This window comes from Silurus meridionalis, chromosome 12 (assembly GCF_014805685.1).
Source record: "Silurus meridionalis isolate SWU-2019-XX chromosome 12, ASM1480568v1, whole genome shotgun sequence".
In the NCBI taxonomy this organism is placed as follows: domain Eukaryota; kingdom Metazoa; phylum Chordata; class Actinopteri; order Siluriformes; family Siluridae; genus Silurus; species Silurus meridionalis.
The window spans coordinates 25,315,717-25,341,313 of NC_060895.1; the positions used below are offsets into that span (position 1 = coordinate 25,315,717).

The 25,597-nt window shown below is 40.5% G+C and overlaps 1 protein-coding gene across 4 annotated transcripts in view; it reads right to left on the reverse strand.

Moving 5' to 3' along the window:
- Positions 1-776: 776 nt before the first annotated feature.
- Positions 777-25,597, reverse strand: part of tox (thymocyte selection-associated high mobility group box) — a 52,695-nt gene continuing 27,874 nt past the window's right edge. For all 4 annotated transcript variants that reach the window (XM_046862927.1, XM_046862926.1, XM_046862928.1 and 1 more), the window contains 6 exons: positions 12,406-12,675; positions 11,816-12,043; positions 9,866-9,946; positions 9,376-9,687; positions 5,812-5,939; positions 777-3,698 (listed from right to left, as the gene is read on the reverse strand). In XM_046862927.1, coding sequence (XP_046718883.1) covers positions 3,662-3,698; positions 5,812-5,939; positions 9,376-9,687; positions 9,866-9,946; positions 11,816-12,043; positions 12,406-12,675 — 1,056 coding nt within the window. In that variant the 3' untranslated portion in view covers positions 777-3,661. The remainder of the gene's footprint in view (positions 3,699-5,811; positions 5,940-9,375; positions 9,688-9,865; positions 9,947-11,815; positions 12,044-12,405; positions 12,676-25,597) is intronic.

Here is a 25,597-nt window from a genome sequence, read left to right on the forward strand (position 1 = left end):
TGAGTTCTGTCACATGATTCAGTGTTGTTGACGGTGAAGTGGGCAGAGCTTCATCTCCCAGTGCTCCCACAGTGGTTATGATGCTGGTACCCTGTTTATACTGTACAGTCTTCTTATCTACAGAACAATAAACATACCTACTAATCCGTGTTTTCCTCTGTCGAGCTGCACATGCTCCTCCTGAGGTGGCAGTGATCCTGTCCCTTTCCTCTTTCTGGACCTGCCTGAAGCCCTACTTCTAGACTTCTGATCATTCTCATCAGCTGGAGACCACTCGCTGCAACTGAGAATAGTTCCACATGAACAACCTAAAGATCAATGAGGTTCCTGTAGAGGTTAAACTCAAGAACCACCACGATGGATTTATACTGCAATAATATAAACAATCTGCTACAATCTTTAGGACTGCAATCATCATGAACAGTTTTTCCTCAATCAGTGAACATGTGAGAAGCTTAACAATGATCGAACGATAATGAATAGATGTTTGGTGTTATTCAGATGAGGATGGATCAAGTGGAAGATCTGCTATAGAGCTCCAACCCTATAAAACTCATTTGTGATGAATGTGAATGTTGACTGCACCCCAGACCTCCTCATCTTCTCACCTACATCAGTAACTGACTTTACTAACACTCTTGAGGCTGAATGAATCTCCACACAATCCAGTGGAACATCTTCCCAGAAAAGTGGAGCTCATTATAACAGTGAATGAGAATTAAAGTGTAAATGCACCCAAAACATTAATCAAGAAAAAAATACTCAGAACACGCTGATCAACTGCTGCACAAAATATGCAGATCTGCAGATTTTATTCTTCAAACACAATAAAAACTAAATAAAGAATTATTCACATTGTTGTGTGGAAGATAAACAACAAAAAAACTCAACCTAACATAAAAACACCTACAGCTCATTTAGTTTTCCTCATAAATAGGTGCAAATGCGAGGCGTAGAAGGAGGTTCTGCTGTAGATACGATGTGGAGGGGGAGGAGATGATCAGCCGTATGCCGAGGTTCAACACCAATCTGCCTCCAATCAGCATCAGAACCTTCACATTTCCTACAGCAGAACCGCAGCATACAAAAACAGCTAATAAAAAATAAATGTATTTCATTTCCCAATAATTTCACCAGCTGATGGCAACAACATCATTAAAAAAATCCAAGAAAAAGATATGGCAATAAAATCATTTTAAAAATTTAAATTATGCACAAAAGTCCAGAGAGGCCAGGAATTTTTATTATTTTATTAAATACATTTTATTTTTGCCCCTTTAGGTCAAAATAGTGAGCAATAACGAGTTCAGTCCAAATAAAAGGTATAATCAAAAATAATCGTAAAAAATTATACACCATGTATTAAACCACAGCTATGGGGAAACGCTTGTTTCTGATTGGCTAGTTCTACAACACAGTTGCCTAGCAACAGATTTTGTTGATTGTATTTTTACAAACATTCTAAAAACTTGATTTACTGGGTTCCTTTTGAAGGCAGAGAATGTTACCATGACAACAAGCAAAGAACAACATTTAAGGCTAGCATATTTCTGGGGGGAAAATTGGATTAAGTCGGGTTTTTTTCCCACCGATGCGTAACCATGGCAACACGTTTTATAGCGGTATCCTTCAGGGGGTGTGAGAAAGTCAACATAAAAAGTAAAAAAAAGTTCCTCAAGGGTTCTTTGGATCATTAAATGCCCTCAGATTTATATAATGAAGCTCTAAAGGAGAGAACCCAGTTACAGGGTTCTCCAGAAAACATTGAGTTTCCCAGAGAAACACGGGTTCTAGATGTAACCAATTATTTCTATTTCTGATTTTAGTAGAAATTGCCCAGCTGAGGTGGTTAAGAAAGTTCATTGAGCATACTTGAGAAGGTTTCTGTCTGTCTTACACTTTAGAAAAAGGGATCAGAACAAAAAAAACCATCAAGTTATCATTTGGGTTCCTCAAGGTTCCAAGCGTTCTTGATTTGTTTTTAAAGCTTCTACATAAAAAACTTTAAATACCCATGAGAAAGAGAGAACTGGAGAACCTTTAACTCCAGTGCTAGAACTTCTAAACATGTAGCAAGCCTGCATTAGCGCCATAAAAAGCGCTACGATTCCTCAGTGGTTCCTCATCGCTACTTTCTAAAAGCAGTTCTAAAAGAAAAGGACTCTGTTGGAGGCTTTAACTATTAAGAGTCAACTAAATAACCACTTCTTTTTTGTAGAAACGGAGAAGCTGCAGAATAAAACAGTAAAAGGGTTCCTTTGGATCGTTACACTTTCTTTTCAGGGTTCTCAAAAAAATCCTTTGGACCGTGTGAGAAATGTAGAACCTGTTAACTTCTCAGTGCCCCCATGCAGGACACCTCAGACTGTACACAGATCTTCATAATTAAAAAACAACAATGCTTAGCATCTCTGGACCTTTGAAGTTCATCCCTTTGTTTTTGTGTTTAAATTGTTTCTGGAACTAAAAGAAGGAGGGATTTGGTGGGGAAATAATCACACAGACTCTATTTACAGCAGGAATTACAGGAGATCAGGGCTGAAAGAAGCCACTACACTGTTCACAGCCATTAACCATGAACTCAATCACTCCATCATCACAACAGAGCTCGGGTTCTAAAGGCAGGGAAGTGAGTGAGTGAGTGAGTGAGTGTGTGAGAGAGAGAGAGAGAGAGAGAGAGAGAGAGAGAGAGAGAGAGAGAGAGAGAGAGAGAGGGGTAAAGAAGTCATTCACATATTCTCTAATAAAACATTTAGCAGTTTTGGTTTCATTTTCCTCTCGATGTATGTTCACATAAGCCTTTAATATTATTATTATTATTGATATTATTAATATTGACTTGTTTTTTATATGCCTGAAGAAGTAGTCAGGTAGTGTGATTTCTAACTGTTTAGCCACACATTTCTAGATGGGGTCATTTCAGCGGAGCTACGGGATTCGCAGATTCAATTCAATTCAGTTTGTATTTGTAGAGCGATTTTAACAATGGACATCGTCCCAAAGCAGCTGTACAGAGATAAAGACGTTATAAAAGTTGGAATTTATACGTTTATCCCTAAAGAGTGTGACAAGGAAAATTTCTGACCCTGAGACGGTATAAGGAGGAAGCCTTGGTGTCTGAGTTTATAAACCCTGGTACCTGGACTGGTGTCTGTGATTATGACTTTTTTTATTTGATTTTAAAAGAAAAGAAAAGATGTTCTATTACCCACCATTATAGTCACCTGATAATACTAATAATAATAATAATAATAATAATAATAATAATAATGAGATGCTTGTGTGTGTAAGTGCTTTACGGCTGACAGACTCACAGTGACACGTGTCTACATTAACGTGGTCTGACAGCAGCAGGGTGTGTATTTAAAGCCCTGCGAGTGAAATGAACGTGACTTTATCCTACAGGTTACATCCTTATCACCCCGAAAGAACCCAGAACTACACGCTTCTGTTACAGAGCGAGTGATGAGGAAAGAGCAACAATCGTGCACACACACACGTACAGACCTGTGCATCTGTGTGAGGTGTGTGTGAGGTGTGTGTGTTTGTGAGGTGTGTGTATGTTTGTGTGTGAGTGGACAGGACAGAAGGTGTGTATCCGTCACTGTGAGGAGTGTAAACTGCCTCTTGGCTCCTGCAGGATTTCTCATTCAGGTCTTCATCAGGTCAGATACAGAGCTTTATCCCTCTGCAAAGCACTGTGGAACACACACACACACACACACACACACGCACACGATAAGTCAGGTGAATTTTATACTGAACTAAATTACACGATGAAGAAAAAATAAACAAAAAGCTCATTTTATCATCCTTTTTTTATCCACCTCTCTATTAATCTCTCCATCCTTCATTCTATACACATCTCTTTTAGTCTCCTCTTTATTCAGCGGTGTGTGTGTGTGTGTGTATATGACCCGTTGGTGCAGTGTGTGTGTGCATGCACGTGTGTGTCTGACCTATTGGTGCAGTGTGTGTGTGTGTGTGTGTGTGTATGTATGTATGTATGTGTATATGTGCGTGTGTATATGACCCGTTGGTGCAGTGTGTGTGTGTGTGTGTGTGTGTGTGTGTGTGTGTGTGTGTGTGAGAGACCCGTTGCTGCAGTGTGTGCATGCGTGTGTGTCTGACCCGTTGGTGCAGTGTGTGTGTGTGTGTGTGTGTGTGTGTGTGTGTGTGTGTGTGTGTGTGTGTGAGACCCGTTGCTGCAGTGTGTGTGTGTGTCTAACCTATTAGTGCAGTGTGTGTGTGTGTGTGTGCGCACGGGTGTGCATGTGTACCTGACCCATTGGTGCAGTCTGTATGTGTGTGTCTGACCCGTTGGTGTAGTGCTTGTGTGTGTGTGTGTGTGTGTGTGTGTGTATACGGTTGTGTGTGTGTGCCTGACCCATTGGTGCAGTGTGTATGTGTGTGGTGTGTGTGTGTCTGACCCGTTGGTGTAGTGCCTGTGTGTGTGTGTGTGTGTGTGTGTGTGTGTGTGTGTGTGTGTGTGTGTCTGACCTGTTGATGCAGTGTGTGCGTGTGTGTCTAACCTGTTCGTGCTGTGTGTGTGTCTGACCCGCTGATGCAGTGTGTGTGTGCGTGTGTGTCTGACCCGTTAATGCAGTGTGTGTGTGTGTGTGTCTGTGTGTGTGTGTGTGTGTGTGTGTGTGTGTGTGCATGTGTGTGTGTGTCTGTGTGTCTGTGTGTCTAACCCGTCGGTGCAATGTGTGCGTGTGTGTGTCTGACCCGTTGGTGCAGTGTGTGCGTGTGTCTGACCCGTTGTTGCAGTGTGTGCGTGCGTATGTGTGTGTCTGACCCATTGGTGCAGTTTGTGTGCGTGTGTGTGTCTGACCCGTTGGTGCTGTGTGTGCGTGTCTGACCCGTTGGTGCTGTGTGTGTGTGTGTGTGTGTGTGTGTGTGTGTGTGTGTGTGTGTAACCCGTTGGTGCAGTGTGTGTGCGCGCCTGTGTGTGTGTGTGTCTGTCCCATTGTTGCAGTGTGTGCGTGTGTGTCTGACCCGTTGTTGCAGTGTGTGCGTGCGTATGTGTGTCTGACCCGTTGGTGCTGTGTGTGTGCGTGTCTGACCCGTTGGTGCTGTGTGTGTGTGTGTGTGTGTGTGTGTGTGTGTGTGTGTGTGTAACCCGTTGGTGCAGTGTGTGCGCGCGCCTCTGTGTGTGTGTGTCTGTCCCATTGTTGCAGTGTGTGCGTGTGTGTCTGACCCGTTGTTGCAGTGTGTGCGCGCGTGTGTGTCTGACCCGTTGGTGCTGTGTGTGTGCATGCGTTTGTGTGTGTTTCTGACCCATTGGTGCAGTGTGTGCGTGTGTGTGTGTCTAAACCTTTGGTGCTGTGTGTGCGTGCATGTGTGTGTGTCTGACCCATTGGTGCAGTTTGTGTGTGTGTGTGTGTGTGTGTGTGTGTGTCTGACCTGTTTGTGCAGTGTGTGTGTTTGTGTGTGTGTGTCTGACCCATTGGTGCAGTTTGTGTGTGTGTGTGTGTGTGTGTGTGTGTGTGTGTGTGTGTGTGTGTGTCTGACCCGTTTGTGCAGTGTGTGTGAGTGTGTGTGTGTGTGTGTGTGTGTGTGTGTGTGTGTGTGTGTGTGTGTCTGACCCATTGGTGCAGTTGTGTGTGTGTGTGTCTGACCCGTTTGTGCAGTGTGTGAGTGTGTGTGTGTGTGTGTGTGTGTGTGTGTGTGTGTGTGTGTGTGTGTGTGTGTGTGTGTGTGTCTGACCCATTGGTGCAGTTTGTGTGTGTGTTAGTGTCTGACCCGTTTGTGCAGTGTGTGTGAGTGTGTGTGTGTGTGTGTGTGTGTGTATGTATGTCTGTGTCTAACCCATTGGTGCAGTAGTCAGTGGTCCAGTCGAGCCCCTGTGCCGGTCCGCTTCTGCAGCCTGTGCGATAGTCCATGGATGGAGCCGACACACTGATCAAACTCTGATACTCAGCCTGAAGTGGAAACCCCTGAGAGAGAAACGAGTGAACAAAAGTAAAAAAAAAATATATAAAATACTACACACCGCACACTTAAAGCTACACATAAACACTTAAAACTGCCATAAAAAATAAACACCCCCCACCTTTAAAGCTACAGTTATGATTTTAATTTCAAAAACACACAAACCATTCAGCAACAGCAGTACATGGGTGCCTAAGTGCATGCTGGGAAAAAGGCATGAAACAGATATTTAAATGTGAAGACTTTTTTCCCTCTGTTCCTGAGAACAAGTGCGTGTGAAAGGGAAGCTAATCTCGGTGGTACACACGAGAATCTGCCTGAAAGAGCATGACAGCAGGTGGCTGCAATTTTTCCCTCCTTTCTCTCCCCCTCCCCCTCCAGAGATTCTACCTATTCATGCACTGTTCCTCAAATTCTTCTCCCTCGCTCTGACACAAAGACTCCATCTGCCCTTTTGTGTCACTCCACCCTCCACCCCGAGCTCTCCTTCCCTTCCTCTCTTTCACAGCGGAAAAAGTTGAACAGCCATCGTTTTTTTTTTTGTTTGCACTCCACGAATATGCAAAAATTACAACGTGGATTACTGCAAGGCTTCAGAGTTTAAAACTGTGCTTCTGTTAACAGCTTAACACACACACACACACACACACACACACACACACACACACACACACACACACACACACACACACACACACACACACAAGAAAAGAGGAAAATTTGAGTTTAATGTCCTCACACGCCTCTCTGAAACGCTGACACCAAACACGAATGTTAGATTAAATTATTAATCATCTTGCTTTTAACGATCATCTGCTGCGTCACTGATTTGGTTCTACTGAGAAAGAAAAAAATCATTCAAGAAGTTGCTCTTTTAAACATTTCCCAGAATCCCCAAGACAAGAATCGTTACACAATACGCTTTCAATAGGCTTTCATATTCAAATAAGAAGCTTTTACTGTGTCTTTCGTTCATGGGAACTGTTTCAACTGGAAAATGTGGAGATGTTTCAGAGCATGTCTTTCATAAAATCATGGAAAAAGGTCCCACTAACAAGACACACACTTGCTATCACAATGTGTTATATTTAGCTGAAAAAAGACAAATAGAGTTCTACAAACTCCTGTATTTCAACAAACTGGTGGTAAGGAGCGCTAATCGTTTACAAAAAAAAAAAAAAGTCCTTTGAGTGTGTGTGTGTGTATAAAGTGCAGAAAACCACAAATAGCCGAGTTACGGACACTCTACATTTACAGCTATGCACTGAGCTCTGCTGATAATCTGTAATCCTGCACTGATAATCTGTAATCCTGCACTGATAATCTGTAATCCTGCTCAAGAAATATATAATCCTGCCCTGTTAATCTGTAATACTATAGTGTTTATCTGTAATCCTGCACTGAAGAAATATATAATCCTGCCCTGTTAATCTGTAATACTATAGTGTTAATCTGTAATCCTGCACTGATAATCTGTAATCTTGCACTGATAATCTGTAATCCTGCTCAAGAAATATATAATCCTGCCCTGTTAATCTGTAATACTATAGTGTTTATCTGTAATCCTGCACTGAAGAAATATATAATCCTGCCCTGTTAATCTGTAATACTATAGTGTTAATCTGTAATCCTGCACTGAAGAAATATATAATCCTGCAGTGTTAATCTGTAATACTATAGTGTTTATCTGTAATCCTGCACTGAAGAAATATATAATCCTGCCCTGTTAATCTGTAATACTATAGTGTTTATCTGTAATCCTGCACTGAAGAAATATATAATCCTGCAGTGTTAATCTGTAATACTATAGTGTTTATCTGTAATCCTGCACTGATAATCTGTAATCTTGCACTGATAATCTGTAATCCTGCTCAAGAAATATATAATCCTGCCCTGTTAATCTGTAATACTATAGTGTTTATCTGTAATCCTGCACTGATAATCTGTAATCTTGCACTGATAATCTGTAATCCTGCTCAAGAAATATATAATCCTGCAGTGTTAATCTGTAATACTATAGTGTTTATCTGTAATCCTGCACTGATAATCTGTAATCTTGCACTGATAATCTGTAATCCTGCTCAAGAAATATATAATCCTGCCCTGTTAATCTGTAATACTATAGTGTTTATCTGTAATCCTGCACTGAAGAAATATATAATCCTGCCCTGTTAATCTGTAATACTATAGTGTTAATCTGTAATCCTGCACTGAAGAAATATATAATCCTGCAGTGTTAATCTGTAATACTATAGTGTTTATCTGTAATCCTGCACTGAAGAAATATATAATCCTGCCCTGTTAATCTGTAATACTATAGTGTTTATCTGTAATCCTGCACTGAAGAAATATATAATCCTGCAGTGTTAATCTGTAATACTATAGTGTTTATCTGTAATCCTGCACTGATAATCTGTAATCTTGCACTGATAATCTGTAATCCTGCTCAAGAAATATATAATCCTGCCCTGTTAATCTGTAATACTATAGTGTTTATCTGTAATCCTGCACTGAAGAAATATATAATCCTGCCCTGTTAATCTGTAATACTATAGTGTTTATCTGTAATCCTGCACTGAAGAAATATGTAATCCTGCCCTGTTTTTTTGCCATGTTACTCTAATTCCTCTCCACTGCTTCTCTTTCTCTCCCCATCCCGAGGCATCCTGAGGTTGCTCCAGCTCCAGTCACGTCCCGCCTCATGAAGATTGTGGACCTTTAAAGAAGTAGATGCCGCAAACTTCCCAAACCATCTACAGACGTACCAGTGCCAAATGGATTTTACTTAATGTGGAGTTTGGACACTGGACCTCCTGGAGTGTTTAAAGGCTCTGGCATGGAGAAGCTGGTGTTGGATCTGTGATGATCTCAAATGTTGAGCTATTTTATAGTACTGAGTTGCTCAGTAGCTCCTAGTTTTATAACCATAATGACTGTAAAAGTCTGTAGAAAGATCATCAGTCATAATCACACACTCCAGTGCTCATGTTAGTTCTCACTCTCCAGTGTTCTGTAGTGTTTAAAGACTATAATCACACTCTTGATGTCACCCAGATGAGGATGAGGTTCTGCTTTTGAGTCTGGTTCCTCTCAAGGTTTCTTCCTCATAACATCTAAGCGAGTTTTTCCTTCACCACAGTCGCCTTGGCTGCTCATCAGGGATAAATGCACCATAACTCTTAAAATTAACTCTTAAAATTCTGCAAAGCTGCTTTGAGACAATGTCTGTGTGAAAAGCGCAATAGAAATAAACTTGACTTGCATGTAGTACTATGTACGGTATGTACGTGTATGTGATGAAAAATGTTTGAATTTGAATTAAATAGTTACATTAAATCCATAATCTAATATAGAATGTATAATTAAGTCATTGGCTAATCTGCTGTGACAGTAGTATAATTTAGGTCAAACTTATTTGGGTTTTTGGGTGTGTGTGGTCACCTGGGCCATAGACGGAGAGTGCAGGGGCATGCTATGGCTGCCCATCTGTTGCTGCAGGCTGATATGTTGGTGCAGCGGGGGGCTGATCTGAAGTGGAGGAGGCGTCGTGGCCGCCATGTTGCCCATGGTGAGGTTAGAGCCGGGCCTAGAGGTGCCTCCCCGGGCCAGTCCGTGCTGCATGGAGGACAGATGGGGCTGCTGGGAGTAAGGAGGAGCCATGTAGAGCCCAGGATGTGACTGGAATGACGGGGGTTTAGGGCCAAGCATCTGGGACGCCTGGGACACTTTGACATCACCCGGCTCACTGTAACTCTGCAGAAACATCAGACATACAGCATAAACGCTCAACCTTAGAGGACCCTAAGAATATCTAGAACCTTGAAGTGTAGAACATAAAGCAGTTGTGTTGATTCCTGTTATGAAAGCTGGCAACATCTGGAGAAAAACTGTACAAAGGTCTATCAGTTTCACTTTAAATATAATAAAATACCTGTGAGACGAGCGTGGCTCTGTATGCGGCCAGCTGTTTCAGATACTCCTTCTTTGCAGTCTCAGTCTTCTTCTTATACAACTGAGATGAACACAAACAACCGAATCAGCCAATAACATTCGACATTTACATTTGCGACATTTAGCAGACGCCCTTGTCCAGAGCCACATACAAAAGTGCTTACGCCAAAAATACGCCAAGCCACAGCTCTTAGCGCAGTCTAAACACACCTGATGCAAATTATGATGTAGCTACAGACATTAGCACACAGTTTATAAAAAGATTCGCCTCTCCACTCTTCATTTTTCTTTTTTATGTTTATTGTATCCGTCTAAATGATGATGGAGTGGCTTCACCAGGAGACATCTGAAGCATCAGTGTGGTTGATGAAATCATATTTCTGTCTGATGGAGATGGTGAATAACACACTTCTACACATTTAAAGGAGTGGTGAAATATATATCGGTCTGATGGTACGAGACGATACTGTGACACGCAAAACTGAAAAACATACATACACACACTTAAAACGAACCTTATCTAACATCAGTGTGTTTCCTTTCCTGCAAAATCAAACCCAACCACAACAAAAGTCATGAAGAACACACGCGTGCCTGCTTGCTGGGTGTTGCACGGTTTCAAAATAACGTTCTTGTTATTTTTTTTTTTTTTACTGCCCCTGAGCAAGTAAAAAAAAAAAAAATGTAGCTCCTGGGTGAAAATGGTGTCATTACTTTTTACTGTTTACGTTTTTTTTCTCGCTCAGGGGCCGTCCCTCTACACAGCTACTGCTCGATTTGCATTTTGAACGTGATGAGCGCTAAAAAAAGGGGGAAATGTCGAAAACCAACAACTAAACAATATGTTTTCAATTTTAATAATGAACTCAAATTATTAAAATATACACACACACACACACACACACACACACACACACACACATTTTTGCTGACATAACGATAATATTTTATATATTATTACCACAACATTCTTTCATTTTTATGTTTTTATAATTTACCCTCTTTCTTTATTTACATTTTTTTTTTTTTAAAGAGAATGCTCTAGAATTCCATATAAAACGTTAGAACCGTTATACCTCCAGTGAACCTGTTGGTTCAGGGTTAGAAAAAAAGGGGTCTTCAGCTCTTTGGGTGAAACCTATAAAGATTCTATGAACAGAGCTTCATCAGAAGACAAGAACTCACAACTATCCACATACACCTCAGGATAACGTTTAGAGGAAGGGATTATGAAACAGAGATCTGGGATTAGAGATTATGAAACAGGGATTAGAGGTAGGGATCATGAGATATGGATTATTAGAGGAATTTAGGGTTATAGGTTAGAGAATAGAGATTATGAGGATTAAAAATGAAGGGATAGGGATTATGAGACAGGGTTTAGGGGCTATGAATTATAGGTTAGAAATTAAACCATTTGGGAATACAGGATTGAGATTAGTTTTCAGGTATTAGAGGTTTGGGATTTATGTTTATAGATTATGAAATAGATTCAGGGATGGGGTTTATTTAGGTAGGCATCAAAAGACAGAGGGTAGGGGTTAGGGATTAAGGAACTAGGGTTTAGGCATAAGGAAATAGAGGTTGGTGGATAAGGATTAGGGAATTACGTTTAAAGAATGGCATTAGGGATTAAAGAAGAAGATTAGAGGAAGATTAAAGGAATGGGGTTATGGGGACAGCATTAAAGCTTACAAGTCAGTACTTAAGTAGAGATTAGATGGTAAGGCATTGATTGGGGTGATGAATTAGTGTATTAGGATTATTTACTGGACATTAGAGCACAGAGGTATGGGATCAAGAGCTAGAGATCAAGCACTAAGAGTTAAGGAAAGAATGGGTATAATAATAATAATAATTATTATTATTATAATAAAAAATAATATATATATATATATAAATTAAAAGGTAAAAATTATGTTTGAGGAACCTGTTTCTGCTCCTCCCCCAGGCCATCCCACATGGAGGCCACGATCTTGGACACTTCTCCAAAGGTGGCGTTGGGGTTCTGGCCCTTGATGGCAGCCTGTGTGTCTCTGAAGAACAGAGCGTATGCTGAGACAGGTTTCTGAGGCTCATTCGGGTCTTTCTTCTTTTTCTTCTTGGGAGTTTTGGGTTTTTTTGCCACATCTGTAGCTGCTCTTTTCTCTGCTCCACTCTGAAAGAAAAGAAAGAAAAAATGTATTTTTATATATATATATATATATATATATATATATATATATATATATATATATATATATATATATATATATATATATATATATATATATATATATATATATATAAAAAACTCAGAGTATGTAAAACCATGACTGCATGTGCATATAAATTTACATGTGTTTGTGTGTGCGAGCGTGTATGCAAACATTTTCATATGTACATAATTGTGCATCCAGGTTTGTGTGTATTTGCATGGATATATTCATACATCTGTGTGCACCTGTGTGTGTGTGTGTGTGTGTGTGTGTGTGTGTGTGTGTGTGTGTGTGTGTGTGTGAGAGAGAGAAAGATTCTGACCTTCACAGCCTCATCTGCGTCATCCTCGTGGACAGAGCTGGAAGGAGAGGGCGTGGCTGACTTGCTTTCTGGAGGAGAAGGTGATCCGCGAGCACCGCTGTTCCCGTTATTCCCACCGTTCCCACTCATGGCCGGCTGAGTGCCGAGTTGTGATTGGTTGCCAGGGGTCAGCTGACCCTGAGGAACCATTCCTGACATCAATCTGGGTCTGAGAGCGTCCCCGTGAGGACGGCCGCCGTATCGCGAATCTGAGTTCACCATCTGCTGCATCTGCAGGAGGAGGAACACAAAACAGGTTAAACCCACACCTGTACCCTGACCCTGACCTTTGAACTATGGGCGTGTTCCTGCTTGCAGTGTGTCTTGAGGGAAAATTACTTCCTGTGTGGGGTGTCACCCAACACCACCCACAGCAGCAGGTGAGCTGAAACTCACCCCTCAACGCACACACACCTGCTATTGTTTTCCCACAATGCCCCTGACAGGTGGGGCTGGACAGGTGACACACACAGACACACACACACTAATCTTACAGAACACACTTCACTTAAACCCTTAAACAAACGACTTCAGTCACCTGAAACCACAGTGTGTGTGTGTGTGTGTGTGTGTGTGTGTGTGTGTGTGTGTGTGTGTGTGTGTGTAACTAAAAAAAGTCTAGATATGTACATTTCAGACAGACAGGTATATGAGATGACTAATGCTGCTGATTAAAAAACTAAAACAATAATCAAATTAAAATGAGAAAATAAAAACAGACAAACAGAGAGAAAGAACAAAAGAAAGCAAGAAAGTAATAAACTAAGTGTATGGATATATCAACATTAAATTATTAAAAAAATATTTAAGATGAAAAAATACAGATTAAAAAAAAAAAACGCAAGAAGAATCAACAAATATATACAAAATATTAAATATATAGGATAAATAATAAAAAGATAAAAAATAAATTAAGAACAATCCAAGAATGAATAAATTACAAATGCATCTTATATAAATCTGTATTATATTAAATTATATACAAATATAATCAACTAAATTCTCATTCATTTATTTTATGACAATGCAAAAAATACATATTAAAAAAACATTTTTTATTTTCTACAAAACACAATGACAGAAAACTAAAATGTTCTCTATGTGTGTGTGTGTGTGTGTGTGTGTGTGTGTGTGTGTGTGTGTGTGTGTTGGGGGGCGGGTCATTAACAGAAAAGATAATAAACATGTTGAATTGATTTTGTAAATGACTCGGTAAATGATTCAGATCAGTGACTCAATTGACTCAATGTTTCTGTGGAAATGAAAGTAACAAGCTAATTTGAAAAGTTTCTCTAATAAATTCAGTGGAAAAGATTAGCATGTGCGCGCGCACACACACACTTCAGAACAAATGAAACTTAGTTAACAATTTACTTTGTGTGATTGTTTGACATAGGTAAATTGTGTGTGTGTGTGCGTGTGTGTGTGTGTGTATATATAATATAATCTTTTTCCTATCAGTTTTTAATTTGCTGATATGTACCCAGAGCATCATCAATTCATCAGAAGAGTCTCTTCTTTTTTGCGGTTTATTTTTCTCTTTTCTACCCTTTCCTATTCTATTTTTCCCCTCTGTTCTCTCTTTGGAGATGTTTCTGTTTAACAATAATAATAAAAAAAAATTAAATCAATCAATCTAACAGATTAGTAATTTTATATCTCTTAAGGAAAGTAAAAATAACTCTTTATAACTAAATATTAACAGAGAAAAAAATAAAAATAAACTAAATAAATAAAAAAAAAAAATAATAAAAATAAGTGTGTTAGGGTGTATGGCTGATGGTCTCAAGGCTCAGGCAAAGGGGACTACTTTCTTTTTAATTAAAATAATGAACAGTGAGATGATGTCGGGGCAGAAACGGGTTCTGATAATGGAAGTTAACATGCTAATGATTTCATCGTAAATGATGAAAGTCGAACAGATGAGCGGAAAAACACTCAGGAGTGATGATGCTCGGAGAAGCCCAGGTCAGAAATTCCGAAAAAGAATAAAAAATATATATATAATTAAATAATACATAAAAAAAAAAAAAACACATTTTATAATAATAATAATTTTTATTATAATATAATGTTTTTTTTTATAATAATAACAATAATAATAATAATAATAATTATTATTATTATTATTATTATTATTATTATCATTATTATTATTATATTTTGTTAAAATAAATGTGATGGAAAAACTTTTATAATAAATAATAAAATAAGGATTGTGTTTTTTCTTTACCTAGCAGTTTTAATATACATTTAATACTGTGAGTAAACATTTACTTAAGCAAATGAACGATAAAAACTATGCTAAACTTTCTGCATGAAAAGCTGGTAAATGTTTTTACCACTTCGATGAAACGCGACCCACAAAAAAGAAAAGGAAGTGACTTTTCTTTCTTCTTATTCTCAGCCCTAAAACTATTATTTTACATTTAAAACAAATTGTATACTATGTATATTTAACAAATATATATAATAAAGCAGTTTAGAAATGTCGTAGGTTTATTTGTTGCATTTTTTTTTAAATGAAGGTTATTTTAATTTTAAAAGGTTATTTTACATTCCTTCAAAAATAGAACATTTTCGCATATTTACCCTTAAACAAAAAAAATTATCTAAAATAATTTGCAACCAGACAAATAAATCATCATAGATAAGTTGCATAGTTAGTAATTATAATAGTTATTATTATGATGAATAATTAAATGAAGTCAAGAAGCCCAGTGATTACAGAATGTAAGCGAATGATTCATAATAAATTGTGTGTGTGTGTGTGTGTGTGTGTGTGTGTGTGTGTGTGTGTGTGTGTGTCTGAGACCATGTTTATCATAGGAGCATGACATTAATCTACTGACACAAAAGAAAAAAAAAAAAAAAAAAAAAGTGAAGAGGTCATGTGACAAGGTCACACACTACTGCCCTAAAGGCTGCTTGTGCTGCAGTTTTTCATATTTTAATGAACAAAATAACCACCACCCCCTCTGAAATACCCTCAACACTCACACATACAACTGCATCCACCCCCTCCAAAAATCCCCACTCACCCCCAGCACTGGATTGTAGCTGAGGTCATTTCCATTTTATATCAATTTCCTCTAAATCACAGAGACACAACATAATTGCAGTGTTACAGTGTGTGTGTGTGTGTGTGTGTGTGTGTGTGTGTGTGTGTGTGTTGGGGGAGGGCAAGGGAGAAAGAAAAAGAGAAACTGAAGGAGAAAGAGAAAACAGAGGGAAAGACAAAGACAGAAAAAGAGGAAAAAATTAGAGTGAGTGAAAGATTGAATTAGTGTGAGAGTGAGAGAGAGTGAAAGAGAGAGCGAGAGAGCGTGAGAGTGCAGTGGGTAAAGGTGTATGCACTGTAACCCATGACATTTTGAGAGAGAGAGAGAGAGAGAGAGAGAGAGAGAGAGAGAGAGAGAGAGAGAGAGAGAGAGAGTAATGTGTGTGTCACTTCAGAGCCGCTCTCACATCCTTCTGTTTCCATTAAAGCAGTATAAATAGCATAAGTGCTGGCGCCCATTGTTTTTGCGGTGAGTAATAAAAGCTCTGCTCACTGATACGCTGTGTAACTGGAGTGAGTTTCCAGAGCGTCCCAGACCCTCAGCCCTGTTCTACACCCGTGACCATTGCAGGGCTACAACACCGGGCATTTTAATCTTCATTCTATCGTCCAAAAGCTCACAAATACACATGGGGCAACAACTGCAGTTTTCATATATATGCTTGTGTTTTTAGGTAAACTGCAGCCTGGCTGTGGTTACAGCTCAGAAACCACACACACAGAAAGGTCTTTCTGTTTCCTCACTTTGTCAAACACACACAGAGAGAGAGAGAGAGAGAGAGAGAGAGAGAGAGAGAGAGAGAGAGAGAGAGAGAGAGAGAGAGAGAGAGAGAAGAGAGAGAGAGAGAGAGAGAGAGAGAGAGAGAGAAAGAGAGAGAGAGAGAGAGAGAGAGAGAGAGAGAGAGAGAGAGAGAGACCACTCTCAGACAGTTAGCATAAAAACAAACAGGTTTACATTTTTGCACTCGTTGTTATTGTTATCAACGACATGTCCATCTGTTTAAATAAGACACACCCACTTGTCTAAATTTGTGGCACACCCTTGTCTAATTCAGACACGCCCTTTTGTCTGGATGAAGAATTTAATTTATATTAGATTTGTCTGGAATTAATATCTACTTGTCCATGTATGTACTGGGAAAAAATGAAATCACAGCCAAAAGGCCCTTTAAAGAAGCGTAAATCAAGTGAAGGAAAGCAGAGAAATGAGTCTCACATGGCACTGTGCAGCTAAAACAGACCAATACTGAACAAAAAATTAATTCCATCAGCTCGCTGTTCCAAGCTCCACCGCAACTACAATCTCTCTGTCCCGTTGCCTGGCAACCGTAATTCATAGTCCCTCTAAATGGATGGATGTTCTCAGAGCGTCGAGAACATTAAGGTGAAAAGAACAAATGGCTTTTGTGTATCAGAAAAATCTCTCAGTGTTCTGAAAAAAAAAAAAAAGACCACTCGGGTGCATTTCTCTCTTCAAACACGGGCTTTTAAAGTAATAATGAAAATGATTATTATTAAAGAAAATTAACACACACACACACACACACACACACACACACACACACACACACACACACACACACACACACACACACACACAGAGACATACTTGAGTAATGCAGAAATAAAAAAGGTACATAAAAACATTTTTTTACCAAAGAAACACCACACAGGTTAAAAAAAAAAAAAAAATAAGGCAGATAAAAAATACAACAAAAACAAAACAGAAATAAATAAAATACGGACAACTGAAAAAAGTTTGAAAAACGAATCGGTGGGTCACATGACGATGTAAAACTTGAAAATTTTTGTCTGTCTACCTATTTAACCACTTTTGTCTCCAAAACAGACAAACAGATAGAAGAGAGATAGACAGAGCCAGACAGATAGAAGAGAGATAGACAGAGAGCCAGACAGATAGAAGAGAGATAGACAGAGAGCCAGACAGATAGAAGAGAAATAGACAGAGAGCCAGACAGATAGAAGAGAGATAGACAGAGAGCCAGACAGATAGAAGAGAGATAGACAGAGAGCCAGACAGAGAGACGGGAATACAATTTTTGAAGTGTATCAGTCAGGACATTGGCCTCATCATAGAACAGAGATGGCGCTAGTTAAGGTGGTAAATGACTGTTATTGGCCTCTGATCAGGGTTTTGTCTCTGTACTTGTTTTGCTCAACCTCAGTGCAGCTTTTTACACCATTGATCACACTATACTGCTTGCTGGAATAAAGGGAACAGCTCTCTCCTGGCTCTGGTCTTATTTGACTGATCGCTATCAGTTTGTTGATGTAAATGGTGAGTTCTCCACACTGTAAGGTCAATTTTGGTGTTCCGCAATGAGCTGTCTTAGGCCCACTGCTTTTCTCTTTATATCTGCTGCCTCTGGGTGAAATTATACATAAACATGGTATTCGCTTCCAATGCTATGCTGATGATACACAGCTGTATATTTCAGCAAAGCCAGATGAGAGAGATCAGCTTAACAATGTTGAGAAGTGTGTAAAGGACATTAGACAGTGGATGCTTGATAACTTCCTTCTGCTCAACTCAGATAAGACAGAAGTACTTTTACTAGGACCACATGCAGCTAGAAGTAAACTTTCCGATTCCGTAGCATCTCTGGATGGTGTTTCTGTTTCAGTGTGTACGGCTGTCAAAGACCTTGGTGTGATTATTGACCCGAGTCTCACATGAATAATATCACCAGGATCGCCTTCTTTCACCTTAGAAATATTAGTAAAATTAGAAATAAGATGTGGTTACAGGATGCACAAACACTAGTAGATGCTTTTGTAACATTTAGATTAGACTACTGTAAGGCTTTACTGTCTGGGTGTTGGAGGAAGTGCAGAAATAAGCTTCAGTTAGTTCAGAATGCAGCAGCAAGAGTCCTCACTAGATCTAGAAAATATGATCACATCAGCCCTGTTTTAATCATCTACACTCCTCCCAATTACATCTCACACTGATTATAAAATACTACTACTGACGTATAAAGCACTTAACGCTCTCACACCGCAGTATCTGAGTAAACTTCTGTACCAAGTCAAGTCAAATCAAGAGGCTTTTATTGTCCTTTTTACTATACACAGTGGTACACAGTAAAAACAAAACAACATTCCTTCGGAACCCTGGTGCTACACTAAACAACAACAGCATAGAGCTACAACAACACAAACAAAGTGCATCGAGTGCAACCTGGTGCAAACAGTGCAAACAAAAAACAGTACAGACAGACAGTGCAGACAGACAACACAAGACAACACAAGACAAGACAAAAAAACAAGTATAGCACCGACTAGTAAACCTACTGTATACTTGATTATACAGTACTGTGTAAGGAGAAATGTAAAAACTATACCCAGGAGAGAGTACCAGTATGATCCTCCATGCCTACTTAGTTAGGTGCAGGCTATTTGTTGGTACCTTAAATAATGAAGACTCCAGCAGGGGGCAGATCTTTCTCTTATGAAACCCCACATTTAAGAAACAACCTTCCAATCAGTGTTCGGGATTCAGACACAGTCTCAGTGTTCAAGTCGAGGCTGAACACATTTATTTAGTCAAGTTGAGTCAGTAGAACTCTGAGGATTTGGATCCGCTTAATGTCAACAGTCTGCTACTCTGGACTCAATACTACAGTTTGCATCTGATCACCATCACTGCACCTCAGCATCGTTTAGCACTAATGAATTCAAACAGATGAGGATGAGGTTCCCTCTTGAGTCTGGTTCCTTTCAAGGTTTCCTTATACCATCTTGGGGAGTTTTTCCTTCACCACAGTCGCCACTGACCTGAGCATCAGGGACAAACTCACAATTATAAAGAACTTGTTCATTCTTTATCACCACATTATCTGTGTAAAGCTGCTTTGAGACAATGTTCATTGTTAAATAAACATTGTCCGCATCCACCATTGTTCCTGTCCCAAAGAAACCCCAGCCCGCCTGCCTCAACAACTATCGCCCAGTAGCCTTGACCTCAGTAGTGATGCTTTGAGAGACTGGTCAGAGACTTCATCACTGCCTCACAACCAGACACACTGGATCCGCGTACCGCCAGAACTGTTCTACTGAGGACGCCATTGCTCATCTCCTCCACACTACGGTGAGCCACCTGGACTCATGGTTTCTTCCTCATAACATCTAAGGGAGTTTTTCCTTGCCACAGTCGCCACGGCTTGCTCATCAGGGATAAATGCACACCATTCACCTTGACTGTTGATTTCTGTAAAGCTGCTTTGAGACAATGTCTGCTGTGAAAAGCGCAATAGAAATAAACTTGACTTGACTACAGAAAAGGGAATTATACAAAAGATGCTGTTTGGGGACTACAGTTCAGCATTTGACACAATAATTCCCTCCACACTCACCTCTAAGTTGGAGGTCCTGGGACTCAGCCTGCCGCTGTGCCAATGGATCTCTAACTTCCTGACAAACAGATCACAAGCCGTACGGATGGGAAAACACGCCTCATCCACCCACACCCTCAGCACTGCTTTCAGAACTGGGGACAAGGCGGCCTTAAGAACAGCAAGGGCCAAACTGTCCCGTGCCATCAGAGAGGCGAAGCGCGCACACGCAAAGAAAATCCACCACCACTTCCAGGACACTCGGCGCATGTGGCAGGGCATCCAGGCGATCACAAACAACAAGACAACATCACCTGCTTGTGACCGTGACGTCTTCCTCCCAGATGCGCTGAACAACTTTTACGCCCGGTTTGAGGTACAGAACAACGTGAAGGCGAGGAAGACCACCGCTCCTCCCACTGACCAGGTGCTCTGGTTAACCACAGCTGAAGTGAGGAAAACTCTATGCAGAGTTAACCCACAAAAGTTTGCTTGACCTGACAACATTCCTGGCAGAGTCATCAGGGCATGTGCAGAACAGCTACCAGATGTCTTCACTGACATCTTCAACTTCTCCCTGAGCAGTAACGTTGTTCCCATGCTTCGAGACAACCACCATCGTTCCCGTACCGACGAAGTCTACCATATCCTGCCTCAATGACTATAGTCCTGTCACACTCACACCCATCGTGATGAAGTGCTTCGAGAGGCTCGTCATGAGGCACATTAAGACCCAGCTTCCACCCTCTCTGGACGCCATGCAGTTTGCGTATCATCCAAACCTTTCCACAGACGATGCTATCTCCACAACCCTCCATTTGGCCCTCACCCACCTGGATAACAAGGGCTCATATGTACGAATGCTGTTTATTGACTTCAGCTCAGCATTCAACACAATCATTCCTCAGCACCTGATTGAGAAGTGGTCCTGAACACCTCCCTTTGTAACTGGATCCTGGACTTCCTGACTGAGAGACCTCAGTCAGTACGGATCGGGAACAGCATCTCCAGCACTACCACACTGAGCACTGGGGCCCCCCAGGGCTGTGTGCTCAGCCCACTGCTGTTCACCTTGCTGACTCACGACTGTGTAGCAATGCACAGCTCGAATCATATCATCAAGTTTTCTGATGACACGACCGTGGTGGGTCTAATCAGCAAGAACGACGAGCCAGCATACAGAGAGGAGGTGCAACGGTTAACTGCCTGGTGTGGAGCAAACAACCTGTCTCTGAACATCGACAAAATGAAAGAGATGGTTGAGCACAGAGCGACCAATCACACTGATTATTGATGGATCCTCAGTGGAGATCGTCAAGAGCACCAAATTCCTTGGTGTTCATCTGGCAGACAACCTCACCTGGTCACTCAACAGCAGTTCAATCACCAAGAAAGCCCAGCAGAGTCTCTACTTCCTGAGAGGGCTGAGGTAAGCCCATCTCCCTTCCCCCATCCTGACCATGTTCTACAGAGGGACCGTTGAGAGCATCTTGAGCAGCTGCATCACTGCCTGGTTTGGGAACTGCACCGTCTCAGTCCGCAAGGACAGCTGAGAAGATCATCGGCGTCTCTCCCCCCTCTGTTATGCACATTTACACCACACGCTACATCCGCAAAGCACACAGCATTGTGGATGACCACACACACTTTTCACCCTCCTGCCATCAGGAAAACGGTTCCGAAGCATTCAGGCCGCCACATCAAGACTGTGCAACAGCTTTTTCCCGCAAGCCATCAGGCTACTTAATACACAGAACTGAAAGGGAACTCGCACACTCACACACACACATTCAAATGTGTGTTATCAACTTGTACACCCTGGACTTAACACTTAACACACACTGACTCATCTCAATCCATTCCACCATCATCTATTTATTATTATTTATATTTGACTGTACTACACTCTTTAAATGTTGTTTTTTTGCACCTTTACCGTTTACATGCCGTCTTTTGCATCTTGACTAATATATTGTTTACATGCTTTTTTTGCACCTTCGACTTTAGTATATTATACTACACTGTTTACATGCTGTCTTCTGCACTTTTTGACTGCTGCTGTATTTTTGCACTACATTGTGTTCTTATATTCACTCCCATGTAGAGTTTCTACAGTTCACAGTATAAAGTAGGTTTACTTGTCGGCGCTGTCTTGGTCTTGTGTCCTGTCTTGTGTTGTCTGTCTGTACTGTTTTTTTGTCTGCACTGTTTGCACCAGGTTGTGTTGTGTTGTAGCTTTATGTTGTTGTTTAGTGTAGCACCAGGGTTTCGGAGGAACGTTTCTCGTTTTTACCGTGTACTGTGTACCACTGTGTATAGTAGAAATGACAATAAACGCCTTTTGACTTGACCAACACCCTGGTGAAAAAGCCTGACAGCGTCTGTACCATCTGAGAAGCTTAAGGGACTTTAAACTACTCTCTCAGGTGCTAAAGACTTTTTACACTTGTACCATTGAGAGCGTTCTGACGGGTAGCATCACTTTCTGGTTCGGAAACAGCACAATGCAGGAGAGGTGAGCCCTCCAGGGGGTGGTGCATTCAGCTGAACGTACCATCCACACCGAGCTCCCTAACCTGTAGGACATCTACAGCACGCGGTGCAGGACCAGAGCCAGGAAGATTGTGAAAGACCTCAGCCATCCCAACAATGGACTCTTTTGTTTATTGCGTTCAGGGAAACGTTGCGCTCCCTGAAAGCGAACACAGAGAGAACGAGGAGGAGCAGGCCATTCGGAGTTTGAACCAAGAAACACCCAGGATCTAAAAGCTGGTCCACTCTCTCCATCCTCACACTTTTCTGCAAATATTTTTCTTTTCGCACTACAACACTTTAAACTCTGGACTGTCACTTTAACTGTGGACTTGTACAGCATAGTGCACTTTATACCACACCACACCGCACACGGTCACTTTATACCACACCACACCGCACACGGTCACTTTATACCACACCGCACACGGTCACTTTATACCACACCGCACCGTACACGGTCACTTTATACCAAACCGCACTGCACACGGTCACTTTATACCACAACACACCGATCACTTTATACCGCACCACACCGCACAGGGTCACTTTATACCACACCACCCCGCACACGATCACTTTATACCACACCGCACCGTACACGGTCACTTTATACCAAACCGCACCGCACACGGTCACTTTATACCACAACACACCGATCACTTTATACCACACCACCCCGCACACGATCACTTTATACCACACCACACCGCACACAGTCACTTTAAGGACAATCACATCAACCACCTTATGTGATTACTGTTTACTGTTTACTACTATTTATCTGCCTACTTTTTCATGGTTTTATTTTTCTCCCCATCCTATTTCCTCATGCCGAACAGTTGTATAAAGCATTTCACTGCATCTCGTAATCTGTACGTATGACAAATGTGACAAATATAATTGAATTTGATTTTATTGATTTGAAAAGTGCAATACAAATAAACATGAATTGAAATTAATTGAATTTAAGATAAACAGAGAAACAGAGATAGATATAGACAGAACCAGTCAGAGAAACAGACAGACAGACAAACCGAGAGAAAAGACAGAGACAGCTTCATTATCAGACTCCTTTGAAATTAAGATTTACCATTATGTGTCCCACAGTGGGGAAATTTCTAAATTGCAGTAACAGTGTGATATTGAGCAGAATATTGAGAGAGAATTTACTCATAATCTCACTCTCAGTCTTACTGAGTGTGTGTTGCTGATGTGTTCATGCGTGTGCGCACACACACACACACACACACACACACACACACACACACACAACGGATTAAAGATACTCACACTCCAGTGTTAAGTGTTTAAAATCGCACTATTGTTTAAAATAATGTTTTTGTCTTCGTAAACACAACAGTGTTATTTGCAGCAGCCTGATAGACAGAATTCTACAGAGCTACAGCAGTGAGTTACGTTTCTGTGGCAGAAATGAGAAGAGGACACTGATATGTAATGATCAGGGGTTTAATACAGCGTTGAGTTGTGACGAGGAGTGTTGCGGTGTTGCACCTGAGAAACCGTTATCCTATTATTATGTTTAAAAGTGTAATATTCGCCAGAGACTATGGTGTGGGTGTGTGTGTGTGTGTGTGTGTGTGTGTGTGTGTGGTGGGGGGTGTTGGATGTCAATTAATGACTTTTCATAGAGCTCGCTTTTGCGTCATGCTGGAACAGGTTTTTGCGTCATGCTGGAACAGGTTTTGGGTCGCCTAGTTCAAGTGAGGGGAAAATTCTTCCAAAGACGTCCTGTAATATTGTGTGCCTCCAAATTTGTGCTAACAGTTTGGGGAGGAACCACTAATGGGCATAAAAATAAATTTAAAAAAAGCCAAGTTTCCCAATACTTTTGACAGTCTTCTGTAAACCTCAAATTAAAATAATTTTATTAATAATTAAATGTATTAAAATATTTTATTTAAAAAATGTCTGAAAGCACACTGGATATAAAACTTTACTGAGGTGTCAATGCTACAGTAACAGCAATAATTATCAAGAAAAAAAATTCCAGCAATGCATTAAGGAGTTTATTTCTGATCAGCTCACTTCATTTTCAAGAAACTCCAACGCAAAAAAGTACAGCAAAATACAGAAAAGGATATTCAGAGGTACCGAATAAAAAAACGATGTAAAAAAAATCTGAAGTTTGGAATTTTAATTAAGGCGGGAAATAACCGTGTGAGTTTCCTTACTCCAGTCCATGCTTTATAACAGTGCTGAGATTATCCTCATGATTAAAATATTTACAGATGACGTGTCAATCAAACTTTGCAGAGAATCCCACAGGAAGCTGATACATGCCAGTTCTCAAAAAACAATTAAAAATGCTTGATCTCACGTTTATCCGGATTTTGTTCTTCACCACAGTGTGAAAGGTCTCTTATAAATCACTTCTGGAGAAATGAAACTCATTTAGCTGAGTGTGTGTGTGTGTGTGTGTGTGTGTGTGTGTGTGTGTGTGTGTGTGTGTGGTAAACCTCAGGGTCAGAGACTCGAATGCGAGTCAGAGTGAAAGAAGCTGAAGCTCATGTTTTCCTAACACCTTAACGATATTATGACATTTCTGTAATCATAACCACACTGAAGGTGCGAACTCGCAATCCTTTGTCCTTTATTTTATTTTTATTCAGTGCCTATGAAAGTGTCATTTATATATACCTCTCTGAATCTGTCTATCCCTCTGTTTACCCATTATCTCTACCTGCATATTTTGTCTGTTAATCTATCTACAGTATTTATTCATCCATCTATCAATTTATACATCTGGCTTTTTTTTTTTTATTATCAATAGGTCGGTCAGTAGGTCTCTCTCTCTCTCTCTCTAGCTGTCTGACTGCTTATCTATCTGTCTGTCCGTCCGTCCGTCCATCCATTTATTTGTCTAGCTGTCCATCTATCCATCCATCTGTCTAGCTGTCTATCTATCCATCCATTTGTCTAGCTGTCTGTCTATCCATCCATCTCTCCAGCTGACCATCAATCCATCTATCCATTAATTTGTCTAGCTGTCTATCTATACATCTATCCATCCATCCATTTGTCTAGCTGTCTATCTATTTATCTCTATCCATCCATCCATGTATCTCTCTGTATATTTTGTGATGTGTGTTGGACTCAGATAAGGATCACGGATGAAACTGAACAGTATCTCAAAAAAGTTTTCATTAAAGATCTCCTCACCTCTGTACCAGTTGTGGTGGAA